Genomic DNA, 14,661 nt, shown 5'->3' with positions numbered 1-14,661 from the left:
ATGCCCTTTTCTCACTGTTACCTTCAGGAAGGAGGTACAGAAGCCTGAAGGCACACACTCAGTGACTCAGGAACAGCCTCTTCCCCTCTGCCATCTGATTTATGAATGGAACCCGTGAACACTACTTCACTACTTTATTATTTTTTATTTTTGCACTACTTATAACTATTATATATATATATATACATACACACACATATATATACCCACTGTAATTCAGTTTTTTCTATATTTATATGTATTGCATTGACCTGTTGCCGCGAAAAATTTCATAACGTGTGCTAATGATATTAAACCTGATTCTGCTTCTGACTATTGACCGTTATAAAAGGTAAATACTTGAATTTGAGATTGAGTCAGAGCAAACGATGTAGCGGAAGGCCATCATTCCCCCTGCTCCGAAGTGCCAGTGCTTACTAGCCTCAGACACCATGCCTGGTTAGTTTAATGTGCATCAATTTAATAAGTTGAGATAATAATCCATAATTAGTCGATTCAAGAACAACAATAGTTGGTGATGTAAAGGCTTAGCAGGGCAAATAACAGGCCGTGTGGTGTCATGGTTCCACTGATCACAAGATCAGGCTGAATTTTATATCCTGTTAGCATCAGCCCGACTGTCACACAAAGACACCTGTTGAAAATTGTTTGTTTCACAACGTGCTGGATTTTTAGATCAGTGAAACTGGGAATTAGATCAATTAGTGCTGGTGATGAAGGGGTTAACAGCTAGGTACAGTGTGATTGCCAGTTCGGTGGCTCTGTCCCTGTGTGTTTGTGTCTGTGTGTTTTCCTGGTCTCAGAACAGCTCAGAAGTGCAGACTGGGGGCTCTGAGATTGAAATCGCTGACGTCAGTACCAGTTGCCTCTGCAAGCAGTGTGTTCAGATACTCTCAGAGAGACTGTAATCACAAAAAAAGATATGGTGCAGCCTTACAAAGATAGCAGAAAATAGTCTTTGCTTCTCCCAACGCTGCTCGTGATGGGTTGCTGCATCTCCAGAGGTGAGTCTACCTTCTGAAAAATAACCGCTTCTTCCCCGAATCAGACCGTGCCCTTTGCGTCTGGCTAACTCCATCTCCTTTAGCCGTGGTGTTAAATAGCAATCTGGAATTGCAAGGAGACTGTATAGCGAATTATATCAGCCTGGTTTGTTGTTGCTATGGTTACACGCACCAATGGAACAGGACCTTGCTGCTAGTATCAGGCGGGAGAGTGCTACACTGAGCACAAAATCAATGGTGCCCAATATTATATTCAGTACAGGTTTGGTGGAACATTCTAGAATTGTAGAGCCTGCAATTTCTGTGCTTGCCTTGATAGTTCTGTGGAAATTTAATCGCCTGTCTTTGTGGTCGGAGCCGGGCGCATTGCAGCGGGTGTGATAGTCACTCCTGAAAACTGAATCAAACGGCAAGTCAGACTCTAGACTGTGATCACCCTCACCTTGTGAGCCAAGCGTTGGGTGCCCACGGCTGAGTGCGTGCCCAGACTGCGCTAGAGGGCTGATAAAGGTCAGCTACATTTGTGTAGAACTGAGCGGGCCTGTGACCCTGAAGGAATTAGGACCAGTTGTGTTTATGTAACAACCTTGGATCTGTAGATGATCGATCATGACTGTTTTGAATGGCCGGCTGAAGAGGTAGACATAGGAATACCTATTCAGCTTTGGCACGGACTTGCACCAGGTATCTGTTAAAGTCCTTCATTATAAAGTTTATTATGCACTTAAGGCTGAAGTTCACAGTGCTAAGCTGACTCAGAAGCCACTGGAGCAGAAGGAGAAAGAGAGTAAACATAACAAGCAGATTAGAAGATTGGCAGAAGGTGGCAACTGGGGACCGGCAATGTTCCATAGTTGTGCCACAGTTGTGTTATATGAGTTGGCAATGGGAAGGAAAGCTATACACCCAAGTTTGCTGATGGGGGCACAGTAAGCACTTTAGGTGAAAGTTAACTGATCAAGAGTTGCCCATGGATTGTGTAAACGCACAAAGATGTGGCAGATGAAACGGGCCTTGAAGACAATGGAATGCGATGCCTTCTAGTCAGAGAAAAGATAAGGATGCGTAGATCCCCATCCGTGCACTGTGGAAGTGGTCAGAAAGTAACCAAAAAGACCGATGCCGGGCTGGACTTGGTACTCGGGACATAAAGAGAACAGAGGTGTTGCTTCAGCTAAACTAAGTCCTGGCTAGCACAGAGAGCAACATTCCTCACCATATTTTACTGGGATATATCCACGTTACTCCAGGACTCCGAATAGCAAGGATTACACTTCTGGGAATTTAGAAGTTAAAGGGATGATTTGCTTGAGCTTTCTTATTAAGAGCAGAAATGAGGGCAGAGAGAAAAATGATTTCAGTTGTTTAGGGAACCAAGGACTGGGAGAGGTTGAGTAACAATTAGAGCTAAGCCTTCCTGTGAGGTTAGGATAAACCTACCAGCTGAATGTGGTAGAAATTTGGAGCAATCTGATAAGAGGTCTGATTATAACTGTAACTATAACTGATAAGGGGTCAATTATTAATTTTAATGCAGGGTTTGCTAGATTTTGGTAACCAAGGCATTAAGGGATGTGGGGAAAAAAGGAATTAGTTCATAGATTAGCCATGATAAAGTTCAATGAATTAAATAGCTGTTCCTCTTCCTGAGACGCCTTTAATTATTGATTCCAGTATTTATTTCCCAGCCTCGGTAGAGTGAATGCACACAATCTTTTCTCCAGCATTGGGAAATCAGGAGCTAGAGGGCATAAAAGTTTAAGATGAGAGGGGAGAAAGTTAATATATACCTCAGGGGCAATATTTTCAAGCTGAGTGTCATCAGGAAATGGAATGAGCTGCCAGAGGATGTGGTTGAGGTAGGTTCATTAGCCTAATTTAAAAGACTCTTGAACAGGCATAAGGACCGGAAGGGTTTAGAGGGATATGGACCAACTGCGGTCATATGTGACAAACTTAAGTTGCTGGCCATGGCCTGCTTCTGTGCTGAATTACTCTATGACTTCTCGAAAGTAAACTGAGATTTCTACACGCCATAGTATGACCTGAGGTTTCCTTCGCAGTGTTACTGTCCACCCACATGACAATTAAGGTTAGGGTGGTGTCATTAGGTTACTGGTCTAGTAATTCAAAGATTAAAACGTCAAATATGCAATTACAGATTTGCCATAAAATCCCATCTACACTCAGTGACCACTTTATTAGGTATCTCCTGTAACTAATAAAGTGGCCTCTGAGCGTATGTTCATGTTCTCCTGCTGCCATGGCCCATCCCACTTCGAGGTTTAACGTGTTGTCTGTTCAGAGATGCTCTTCTGCCCACCTCTGCTGTAACACGTTGTTTGAGTTACTGTCGCCTTCCTGTCAGCTTGAACCAGTCTGGCTATTCCCCTCTCACCTCTCTCATTAACAGGGCGTTTTCACCCACAAAACTGCCGCTCACTGGATGCATTTTTGTTTTCCACACCATTCTCCGCAAACTAGGGATGGTTGTGCATTGAAAATCCCTGGAGATCAGCAGTTTCTGAGATACTCAAACATTCCACGGCCAAAGCCACCTAGATCACATCTTGTGGTGAACTACATATACCTGTCTGGACACGCTCCCCCTGCTGACTGCTCCTGTGGCTTCTCCCACAGACCCCTGTATAAAGGCGATTGAGGTCTGAGCCCGGCCTCTCTGTCTCCAGGATGTAGTATGGTGGTCAATCCCTGCTCGTTCCTTCTTCCAGTCAATAAAAGCCGATACCTTGCCTTTACGTCTCAGAGTGAGTTATTGATGGTGCATCACATCTCTTCCCCATTCTGATATTTGGCCTGAACAACAACTGAACCTTTAGACCATGCTTCAGTGCATTGAGTTGCCACACGATTGGCTGATTAGATATTTGCAATAACGAGTAGGTGTACAGGTGTACCTAATAAAGTGGCCACTGAGCGTATTTCATTTGTGTTCTTGAGTAAAGGAAATCTGGTACCCTTGTCTACTCTGTGTGTGACTCCACACCTAATATGGTTGGAGCTTAGGAGCCCTCTGAAAGATGCTGGTAAGTTACTTGCTCCAAAGTCAAAATAGGAAGGACAACGACCCACTGGGTGTGACGGTGATGCTCACTTACTGTAACTGAATGAGCAGCAGGACGGAAATAAAAGAGCCAAGTTACAGCTCTGGAAAATGATCAACACGTGCAAACCGGGGGAAGTGAGCCAGCAGCCAGCTGAATGGAATGATGGAGGGAGGGAGAGGGGAGGGGGCAATGATTGAGGAGAGGGACAGGGACTGTGGGTGAAGGAGAGGAAGGAGGAGGAGTGGGAAAGGGGTTGGGAGGATGAGTGAAGGAAGAACGATTGACAACAGTAAGTCTAGGAGGCTTAAGGAGATGAGCCTGGACATGGGCAGTAATGCACATCAGACAATAGGGCATTAACACCTGATACATGCTGTGCCTGATACTCAACTGCAATACTTATATTTTTATATATTTTTGCACTATAGATAGAAGATATTTTGTCCATCAAGTGCACACCAGCTCTCAGAATAACCTCTCAAAAAACCAGAAGAACTCTGTGGGTCAGGCAGCATCTGTGGTGGGGAATGGGTAGTTGACATTCTGGGTTGAGGGCCTTCATCTGGACTGTTTGAGTCCAGGTGACACCCTCCATGGGCCTCAACCCAAAATGTTGACTGTCCACGTCTCTCCACACATCATAAACACAATATATTTTGCAGATGCTGAAAATCCAGAGTAACACACACAAGATGCTAGAGGAACTTAACAGGTCAGGCAACATCTATGGAGTGGAATAAAGAGTCGATGTTTCAGGCAAATGAAGGGTCATTTTGGTCCTCTCCATAGATACTGCCTGACCTGCTGAGTTCCTCCACCTTTTTTATATGTTGGTCCAAGTCCAGGCATCCGCAGTCTCTTGTGCCTCCTCAATGCAATCTCCTCACTCCCACTGACCCACTTATTTGCTTGTAACCAATTCTTTTTCTCATGTTCAGCAACTCTCCTGCCTCCCAGTGACACTAGGGACAATTTACAGAAGCTAGTTAACAACCAGCATGTTTTTTTGGGGGGGTTGTGGGAAGAAATTGGAGCTTCTGTGAGAAACCCTTGGGCCCGAAGAACGAGTAGGGTTTCCGGCTGTGCTGGGTTGGCCACACCGGCCTAACAAGAAACCTGAATCAGTTGATGATTTTAAACAAATTAACGAGCAAGGAATACACTTGCTGATTAGGTAAGGGAGATAAACAAAATGAAGAATTAATCATGTCAAAACAATTAGAAGGGAAGAGGCTGATGAAGCCAGAATGTAACATTCTGCTTCTGTAAATGAGCGAAATAGCAGGTGTGAGCTTTTATCCTGGCATTCTCCAGTTAGCTACACAACTCCATTTATGTGTCAACCTCTCCTTAGGTCAACAGAAAGTGGGCGAGGGAGGGGAATGAATGAGCAATGAATGAATTTCGATTCATGCACGGCACTACGAACATCTTCCAGAAACCAGTTGCTTGATCGGGAGGGGGGAGTTATCTTGCCCTTCTTGACAGCCAGGCCTGGATGAGCTATTGAGTAAACAGTTGGACAATTGTAGAGAGCCCAAAAGTCCGTTCTTGTTCCACCCTACTGATGATGATACATCGAATGTCTTGCTTGGAGTATAATCTGGACTTGGGAGTGGACCGCCACAGATTCTTTGTCCCCAGCAGGAAGTTTGTTTTTCAGGAATCGTGAATCAGTGTAGGCTTTCTGAATAGCGAGGAGGAGCAGGACATCACTATTAGCCCATCTTAGCGGTACATCCTTTCATTTCTTGATCAGTGCATACATATCTAGCCTGGTTATGGAGGAGGATTAACCAGACAGGGTTCTGTATACTCACCCTAGGAAAAGAACAGAACCGGGTCTAAATAGGTCTTCAGCTACTGAATGACCATCACAGAATGGACAGGATTAAAGGTTCCAGGTTGACAATGACAGTACACTAAATCATCTTCCTTTCCACGGGCGGAACATAACTAATAATAAAACTCTTGCACTCCATTACACAAAGAACAAATTCATTAAAATTAATTGAAGCATCCGATACACAGTCATATTTTTTTACCATGATAAAACGCATCCAGCTCTTCCCTTAACTCCTTCTACAACACAAGCAGTCACTTAACCTTTCTTGTTCAGGCAGTGACAGTCCCGAATGATGGCTTTCTTTCCTTTTGTTCAAGGACTGGAGAAGGTTAAAGTCTCAGGGTTGTGACTTTTTTCTTCAAAACAATGATTTCTGTAGGAAAAGCAGCAACTAAAGACATTGGAATGGACTCACAGATCTATAGAGAAAGCTGCAAATTCACAGAGAGGATTTGCTCTGCATTACGTAAAGACCGACCCTTTACTTCTCAAAATCAGTCTTTAAATTACCTAAGCCAGCTGCTCTTTTTTTCCTATTTGGCAGAATTCTAGACCTATTATATTAATACATCTCCAAAGGAGACCATTTACAAGGGTCATCAACTCTCCTCTGATCTAAAGAGAACGACTCTAGCTCCTTTAGTCTGTCCATATTACTGACACCTCTCAACCCAGACTTATCCTAACAAGCCTCTCAGAAACCTTCATATCCTTCCTGAAGTCTGATGTGTTGAGTTGGACACAATCCTCCAGTTACTTGAATGAAGCAGAGCTTCAATCCACCACCCTTGATTTGTTGTCCCTCCCTCTAAAGGGAAGGATGATGCAGGATATTTCAATCACTTTATTAACTTACCCCGACATCCTCAAAGATTTATCCAACTGTATACCTCTCAGTGCCTCTGTTCCTGCTTTTTGCCCTTAATTGGTCTCGCCACTCCTTCACTGCCATTTACCAGTTAAATATTTTTGTTTTATTGAATTTATGTTCAGTGTGTTGTCTGAACCCAGGTACCAGTGATTTTACGCTAAACAGGTTTTTCCTAGTGTCTGTCCCTTAGTGTACTTGTGCACATGACAATAGACTCGACTGGGCTTGAATTTTGCAGGTGATGTCCAATCATATTGCCCCCAAACAGAATAGATAGACATGAGTCAACAACTAGGTGTTAGGTGGATTGGAGTCACTCATAGACTAGACTGGATAAGGATGGCAGATTTGGGCGTAGCGCAGCGGCACGATTGCTAGAGATGACGCTTCACAGCTTCAGAAACCCGGGCTCAGTCCTGACCTCCAGGATTGGGTTTGCTAAGCTTGTATGTTTTCCATGACCTCTTTCCTACGGATGCTCCAGTTTCCTCCCGCACCCTAAAGACGAACAGGTCGACCGGCTACAGCAGATCGTCCCTCAAGTGTAAGTGATCGCTAAAACCTAGGGAGAGTTCAAATTCAGATTCCGATTTATTTATTATCACTGTGAAATGCATCATTAGTGTTAACAACCGAAGGACGTGCTGGGGGCCAAGTGTCGCCACATATTCCGGCACCCACAGCGTACAGCAGAATGACGCAAAAAACAGGACAACAGTCAAACAAGCCCCTTTCATCAAATGGGATTAGTGCAAAATGAGTATTTAATGGACAGTGTGGATTTTGTGGGTCAAGGGCTCTGTTTTTGGTGCTGTATGTCTGTGAATGATTCCTCAACTTTAAAGGCATGTGGAACCCCCCCAACCGGGGAATTGGCAGTGTCTCGACTGGTTGTCACGAAATGGGACAGTGAGGAGGCAGGCGCACTTTCCTTTCCAGAAAGTATGCAACAATTATTTGCCACTTTTACCAAACAAGCAAACGTTTTTCTCTTTCTTCTATTATTTCCCACCTATCTAATGTAAACGTTGGCCCACTTATCTTCATTAATGTATAATGGCTGGTGGTGCTGAAAGAGTGGAAAAGAGATTATGGCAAATCAGGGGTGGCCTACACTCTCTGTCTAAAAGTCTGCAGATTCTGAATAGTTGGAAAGGAAGAAAACAATTTGGATTTCCATGGAGACAAATCATAAGCACAAGAGATTGTGCGGATGCATTAAATCCAGAGTAAAACACACAAAGTTTTGGGTGTGTTACTCTGGATTTCCGTGGGTATTTGAGTCTCTGGGAATGAATGAACGGGAGCTGGAGACAGAGTGACGTACAATGGAGTTTAGACAGAAACCGAGAGGATTGGGGTTGGTACGGGAAACAAATGGAGACTGGAGAGTTGCTGTTTATCAGGCCAACTTTAGAGCAGGGGTTCCCAACCTGGGATCCGCAGTCCCCTTGCTTAATGGTGCTGGTCCATGGCATAAAAAGGATGAGAATCCCTGCTTTAGAGGTACAATTCCTTATTTATCACAGCTTCCACTTCCCTCAGTGTGATTAATCATTTCATCTCTTTAGAAATTCTCACAGCTGTTTATGATAATCCCTCAAGTGCTGGTGATGCCCCTCAGAATGCAAATAAAGCTGTGGCTCAGGAGAAGAAAAAACACCCTCCGACTGCTGAAGACCAAGATGTCTGCAAGGTAATGATCTGCGAGCCAACTCTGCATGGGCATGAGGCACTAAATACTGAACAACGGAAACTAACCCAACCCTCCATCTGCTTATAAAGCATCTTTCCTCTCAATCTGTCTAAGCCCCAGCTCCAAATCTCCCTGGTCAATATCACAATCCGGGTATTGGACCAGAGTCCATTTTTGTCCTGTTCAGTCTCTCCGCAGTTTTCATCACTTCAGCCATCCACCGCGATCCTCCATCTTGCATGCTCTCATTCCGCCTTCTGTCCCAGAAGACCTGCTCCCTTCCCCCTGGAGGCTTCGAGCGACGCCGAGAGAGCAGCTCTTCTTGTCAGGTTCCCTGGTTCCACAACGGGTGACTTCCCACCTGACCGGTGTCACCTTGAGAATGAGGGCAGTAGTGTCACAGTGAAATGGGGACAAACCTGGACCAGTGGAAAGCGGGCATGGATCATGTCGGTACCGATTGATTTGGAATGCGCACCATGTGACTGTAACATCCAATCAATGCTAAGTGCGCTGTCACCTCAGCCAGAATTTCATACGGGTGGCACAATCTTGGCGGCTTCTGGTGCCTGCACTACTTAAGAAGCCAAAGTCAAGCTCCTAAGTGGTTGTGGTGACCATATGGGCAAGTAGGGCTCGCTGAATCAAGAACGCCTCAGCTCTGGGATCTTGTTGTCCTGGAGGTGCTGAGGGAGGAGCTGGCGAGGTGGAGAGAGGTTCTCCCTCCTGCCTGAGGAGAGTTCGGAAGTTGCCCTGATACAGAGCACAAAGGGCAGTGGTGGAGTGATAGCTCAGGAGGGGAACACATAGAGTCAGGTGGCAAGTAGCTGGATGCAGTTTGGCTTAAAACTCGGTCATTAAGGTTAGTAAATACACTGTCAAATGCCTCACCCGTACAAAATCAAGGCATGCTCCAAGAGAGAAGTGAGTGGGACCCAAACTTGTGAGTTGTGGGTTCACTTAAACTGCTGCCTTTGTAAGAAAGGTGACATGTGCCAAGCCCTCTGGGAATGGAGGCATCTCTTCTGTAACAGAAGAAGACAACCTTTCCAGGGGTTGACAGCTTCATCCTGGACGGAGTCCGATGGGTAGAAGTTGATGATAATTGACCGAGCAGACCTGGCACGTCTTTGTTGTGAGGGAGCCCACGGTATGTTTAGGTGAGGACCTCTGCACCTCTTCAGGGGGACTTCGCTCGTTGTTCTTCTGTGACGTAGTAGATGCAGGAAGACCCTTGGCAAATATGCAGCCCCCTGACTCCCCTCCTTCCTCCGCCGGTAGCAGATCAGTCCTCTGCTCATCCATCAGTCAAGTTCCAGCCCACAAAGCAGGCCGCTGAGCCACGCCGACGCATCTGGTGTATTACAGAGGACATGAAGTCAACGCACGCTGCTTGAGATCCTTGTGGAGAGCACTAACAGGCGACGATTGCAGGCATCAGCCACTGAGAAAATGATCTGTAGAAATTAAACAGCAGCTAATCCACAACCAATGATCCCTACAAGTAGATTTAGCAGTGAGTTCAGTAGATTTTTTTTTACTGTTAATAAACCATACTCAGTGGCACAAGGCTTAAATATACTGCATTTGCAATACTAAAATTGAATGTGTAAATGGTGTTTTTAAATCAAGGTTATGTGAAGATACTTTATTATCTATCCTGTTTAGCACCAGTCTTCAGAGTGCTTATTCCTCATGGGGCTCTTGATCCCAGAGTCTTAACATACGTAACTTTGCCCCATCCTGGACTTGACTCCAGAAAGGGTATTTACTCAGACTGCACACTGCTACGCCGGCAACCTGGCGCGGAGTTGGGCAGGGCTGAGGTGAGGGACGTAACTGCTCGCTGCTGCGATACAGGCCACACTTTCTCCGCGGTCTGGCGCAGTAGGTGCGGCCTATCATTGGGGGGCGGTGGCCCCTTCTCCGATTGTTGACATACTTGAATTGAGAATCAGAATCAGGTTTAATATCAGCGGAATAATGTGTGAAATTTGTTATTTTTGCTGCAGCGGCAGCAGACAATAAATAATAATAAAGAAAACATGAATTGCGGTAATATATATAATAGTTAAATAAGTCGTGCAAAAAAAGTAGTGAGGTAGGGTTCATGGGTTCAATGCCCTTTCAGAAATCAGACGGCAGAGGGGAAGAAGCTGATCCTGAATCATTGAGTGTGTGCCCTCAGGCCCCTGTAACTTCCTCAAGATAGTGGCAATGAGAAGAAGGCACGTCTTAGGTGATGGGGGTCCTTAATGATGGTGGATGCTGCTCTTTGAAGCATCGCCCCTCGCAGATGTCCTGGATGCTACGGAGGCCCATGCCCATGATGGAGCTGACTGAGTTTCAGTCTGAGTTATGGAGCTACGATCTCTCTCTTCGCCCCCTGATGGATGTGACGGAAGCTGCTGGATCTCTTTTTTTTGAGGGGGGCATGCTGATCCCCAGCTCTCCACTGTTACAAGACGGACATTGTGATAAGACGTTTGAATAGACAGCTCATACGATAAAGATGATCCCTTGAACTCTCAGTCTACTCTGCCAAGCTTACTTGCACTGGACTTCCTCCACAATATATTCATTATATTCTGTATCCTGTTTATCCTTTACCTTAATTACTTGGTGTTTTTATAGAATGATCTGGCTGGGTGGCACGCAAAAACAAAGCTTTTCATTGTATCTCAGTACCTGCGACAATTACTAGCCCAGATATTTCTCAACAAAAGCAGCTCAAGAGCAGCCATTGGCCACCAAGCTTGTGACCATTAAGAAGTCTCTTGGCTGTGCGGTCAAACAAAGAGAAGGGGAGATAGTAACCAGGAGGAGAATCAATCAGGTTTATTATCACTGACGCACGTCGTGAAATTGGTGGTTTTGCGGCAGCAGTACACTAAAAGTTACAAGAAGAATATATATATATATAAAAATAGCAAGGTAGTGTTCATGGGTTCATGGACCTTTCAGCAATCTGATGGCGGAGGGGAAGAAGTTGTTCCTGAATCATTGACTGTGTACCTTCAGACTCCTGTACCTCCTCCCTGATGCTAGCATTGAGAAGAGGGAATGTCCTGGGTTGTGAGGGCCTTCATGGTGGATGACGCCTTTCTGAAGCGTCACCTTTTGAAGATGTGTCAGTGGGACGAGGCTAGTGTTCATCATTGAGCTGACTGAATTTACAGTAATCCTTTGCATTGCAGCCTCTCCACCAGCAGTGACGCACCCTTTCAGAACGATCTCCACAGTACATCTGTAGAAATTTGACAGCATCTTTGGTGACATACTGACTTGCCTCAAAGTCCTAATGAAGGATATCCATTGGTGTGCCTTCTTTGTCATTGTTGGGCCCAGGATAGGTTTTCGGTGATGTTGAAGCTGCTCACCCTTACCACTGCGACTACAGAGACCACAGGATCAGGTCTGGTCACACACACGTAGTAGGGGTTTCTAGTCTCCAGCAGTGGCCACGGTCACCATACCAGTGCCATATTTCAGCACGACGTGGCTGCCCCAACACACCATTACACGTGAGTTCAGTTGACCACCCCACACCGAGCCTTGCAGCAACAGGGTCAGTTTAACCATTTCATTCCTGCAGCGGGAGGTTAAGCCCACAACCGGGTTCCCACCAGACGGGTGGGAAGAAGGAGGTTCACGCCAGGCTCCCAGAACGACATCACTGACTGTAAAATCAAGGAGAGTGGCCCTATTTTGCACTGTTTCCGTTACCAGGAGTACATCCTGAGGGAAGAGTGGATCTGGGTCTTTCTAGTGGGCTTTATAATGGTGAGGCTTTAAGAAGCACTGGCAAGGCCTCTCTCAGAGTATGGTGAGCAGTTATGGGCCCCTCATCTTAGAAAGGACGTGCTGCCACCGGGAAGGATTCAAATGAGGCTCACAAGAGTGATTCCAAGACTGAACGGCGTGTCATATAAAGAGCGTTTGATGGCTCTGGTCCTGTATTCACCAGAATTTAGAAGAATGAGGGATGACCCAACTGAAACCTATCAAATGGTGAAAGGCCATTTCGGAGTGGATCTGGCGATGATGGTGGGGGAGTTTAGGACCAGAAGACGCAGCCTCAGAATAGAGGGGCGTCCTTTCAGAACGGAGATGAGGAGGAACTTCTTTAGCAGAGAGTGGTGAAGCTGTGGAATTCATTGCCACAGGCAGCTGCGAAGGCCAAGTCTTTATGTATATTTAGGGCAGCGGTTGATAGATTGTTGGCTGGCTGGGGCCTGAAGGGATACGGAGAGAAGGCAGGAAGTAAGGGCTGAGAGGAAACTGGATCTGCCATGGCAGAGCAGACTCAATGGGCCAAGTGGCCTAATTCTGCTTCTACACCTTATGGTCTTATGTGGTGACTGGAGTGATATAAACTCGCTCCACGCTGGAAAGAAGTTGCCTCCTTTTCTATTCTAAAAATGAACTATGCGCAGATGAATTTTGAATTTTGTGAGCAAGCAATCCTGTTTCGACAGAGCTTAGAACACTGCTTGGAGGCCCTAATTTCGTGTATTTCTGTTGAAAGTCAACTTGCTCACCCTACTAGAACAGAAAGGAATCTGCATTTAAACCACATTTAAAAGTGACAATGACTGCATGTGCCTGAAGTAGCATGCACTTCCATCCCAACTTCATCGCTGTGTGCATTAAAGCCTGCATTGCCGCCTCTGTCACTCGCAGTACGAACGTGACGCATGCTTCTTCAACAGGCTCTTTGGTTTTGTCCTCCATTACTTTCATGATCAGGAATCGCCTCACGCCACACAAGCTCTCATTCCCTATTCATCCTGCACAGACTTCTCAGCTTTCTGCTCAAGATCTTTATCCACACCTAAATATTTTCCCCACGGCCACGCTTTGCACTACTTCTGCCCCATGGTCTAGTCCCACACGCAAACCTGCATTGTAACCTTCCTTCCTGGGCTTTCTGTCCCTAATCCACTGTCTCTGCCCGTGCTTTCAGCTGCCGTCCCCTGCACTAGACCCCCTTCTTGTTCTGGTTTTGGGACCCACCCTCAATGGGTCAATGCCTTGCAATATCTTAGGGCCTCAGCGGCCAAGGAGATTCCTTTCCGCTGCTTTAGTAATCACATAGTGTAAGTGTGGGGGAAGCCTCTCCTTCTTGATTAAGTATGGCAGTTCAAAGGTCGCCCCTGACTTCTGCTATTGGCTGACAACGGATCCAATTCGTCAAACCTGGACGAGCAGAGCCAGTTACCACGCTGAGCTTTCAGGCACATTGGCAGGTTCAGCAGTGGCATCAAAAAACCACAGGTGCTGGAAAATTCAAAATAAAAACCATGAATTCAGGTCAGGTAGCTTCTGGGAAAGAGAAACAGAGCTAATGCTTCAGGCCAATTCTTTGAAGGATCATCGCCCTGAAACATTAACTGTTCTTTTTCCAAAAATACTAGCATTTCTGGTTTTCATTATAAACAGTTTCTGCACTAACTGTTATCTTGCAAGATACCCCATCAACATCCACTAAAAAGGTTCACATTAAATCTTTGCTAAGATTTCGAAAGCTGATGGAATCATAGATAACCAACAGTCAACCCGGAGCAAAGACTGAACATTAGAAAATGAGGCTTTATAATTCTACCGTTGATTTAATGCTCTTTTTTCTATTGATGGATTATATTTCAGCAAGACAGGACAGATTTCTGCTGGGACCCTATCATACAGGTCAGTGTCTCCTTCATCCTGAATGTGATGAATTGCAGGACTGCTCTTGGAAGTATGGAACAAACCGACAAAGGCCCTCGCTTGTCTAATGTGGGGTGGGGGGGGGGTGCCTTACAGAGGAGTTCCTAACTCTAGTGTCTGGACCTGCATGTACAAGGGCCAAGGCACTGGACGGGCAGAGGAAAGATGTGGAAAAGGAATGAACAGTGGTTTGATGACTCCCCACGTCTGAGTACAGCCAGGAATTTAGTGAGTAGGATTCTTTGAGGCAAAGGATCCAAGTCCTGTTCTGGGCTGTAACCCTGATGCATTAGGGTGCTTGAAGCTGTAATTCTTTGCATGCTGAGCCAATACCCTCTGAAACAGAAGCAACAATTCTGTGGTATAATATGAGAAAGGGCGGGGGGTGTTAACATTGGCGATATGGGTTATATTTACTGCTCCGCCATACACCGCCACACTGATGCCAAGGAACCTGCTACGCACAA

At 45.7% G+C, this 14,661-nt stretch overlaps 1 protein-coding gene across 2 annotated transcripts in view; it reads left to right on the top strand.

Annotated features, from left to right (window-relative positions):
- Positions 1–717: 717 nt before the first annotated feature.
- Positions 718–14,661, top strand: part of fam131c (family with sequence similarity 131 member C) — a 28,217-nt gene continuing 14,273 nt past the window's right edge. The window contains exons 1-3 of one of the 2 annotated variants that reach the window (XM_073031850.1): positions 719–1,004; positions 8,361–8,485; positions 14,135–14,173. In XM_073031850.1, the coding sequence (XP_072887951.1) occupies positions 983–1,004; positions 8,361–8,485; positions 14,135–14,173 (186 nt within the window). In that variant the 5' untranslated portion in view covers positions 719–982. Of the gene's footprint in view, positions 1,005–8,360; positions 8,486–14,134; positions 14,174–14,661 lie in introns of both variants that reach the window. The other variant, XM_073031851.1, reaches the window with a different exon arrangement.

The sequence above is a fragment of the Hemitrygon akajei genome, chromosome 29, assembly GCF_048418815.1.
Source record: "Hemitrygon akajei chromosome 29, sHemAka1.3, whole genome shotgun sequence".
Lineage (NCBI taxonomy): Eukaryota > Metazoa > Chordata > Chondrichthyes > Myliobatiformes > Dasyatidae > Hemitrygon > Hemitrygon akajei.
Note: the sequence above shows the minus strand (reverse complement) of the source record. Positions and strands in the feature narration are given on the sequence as shown.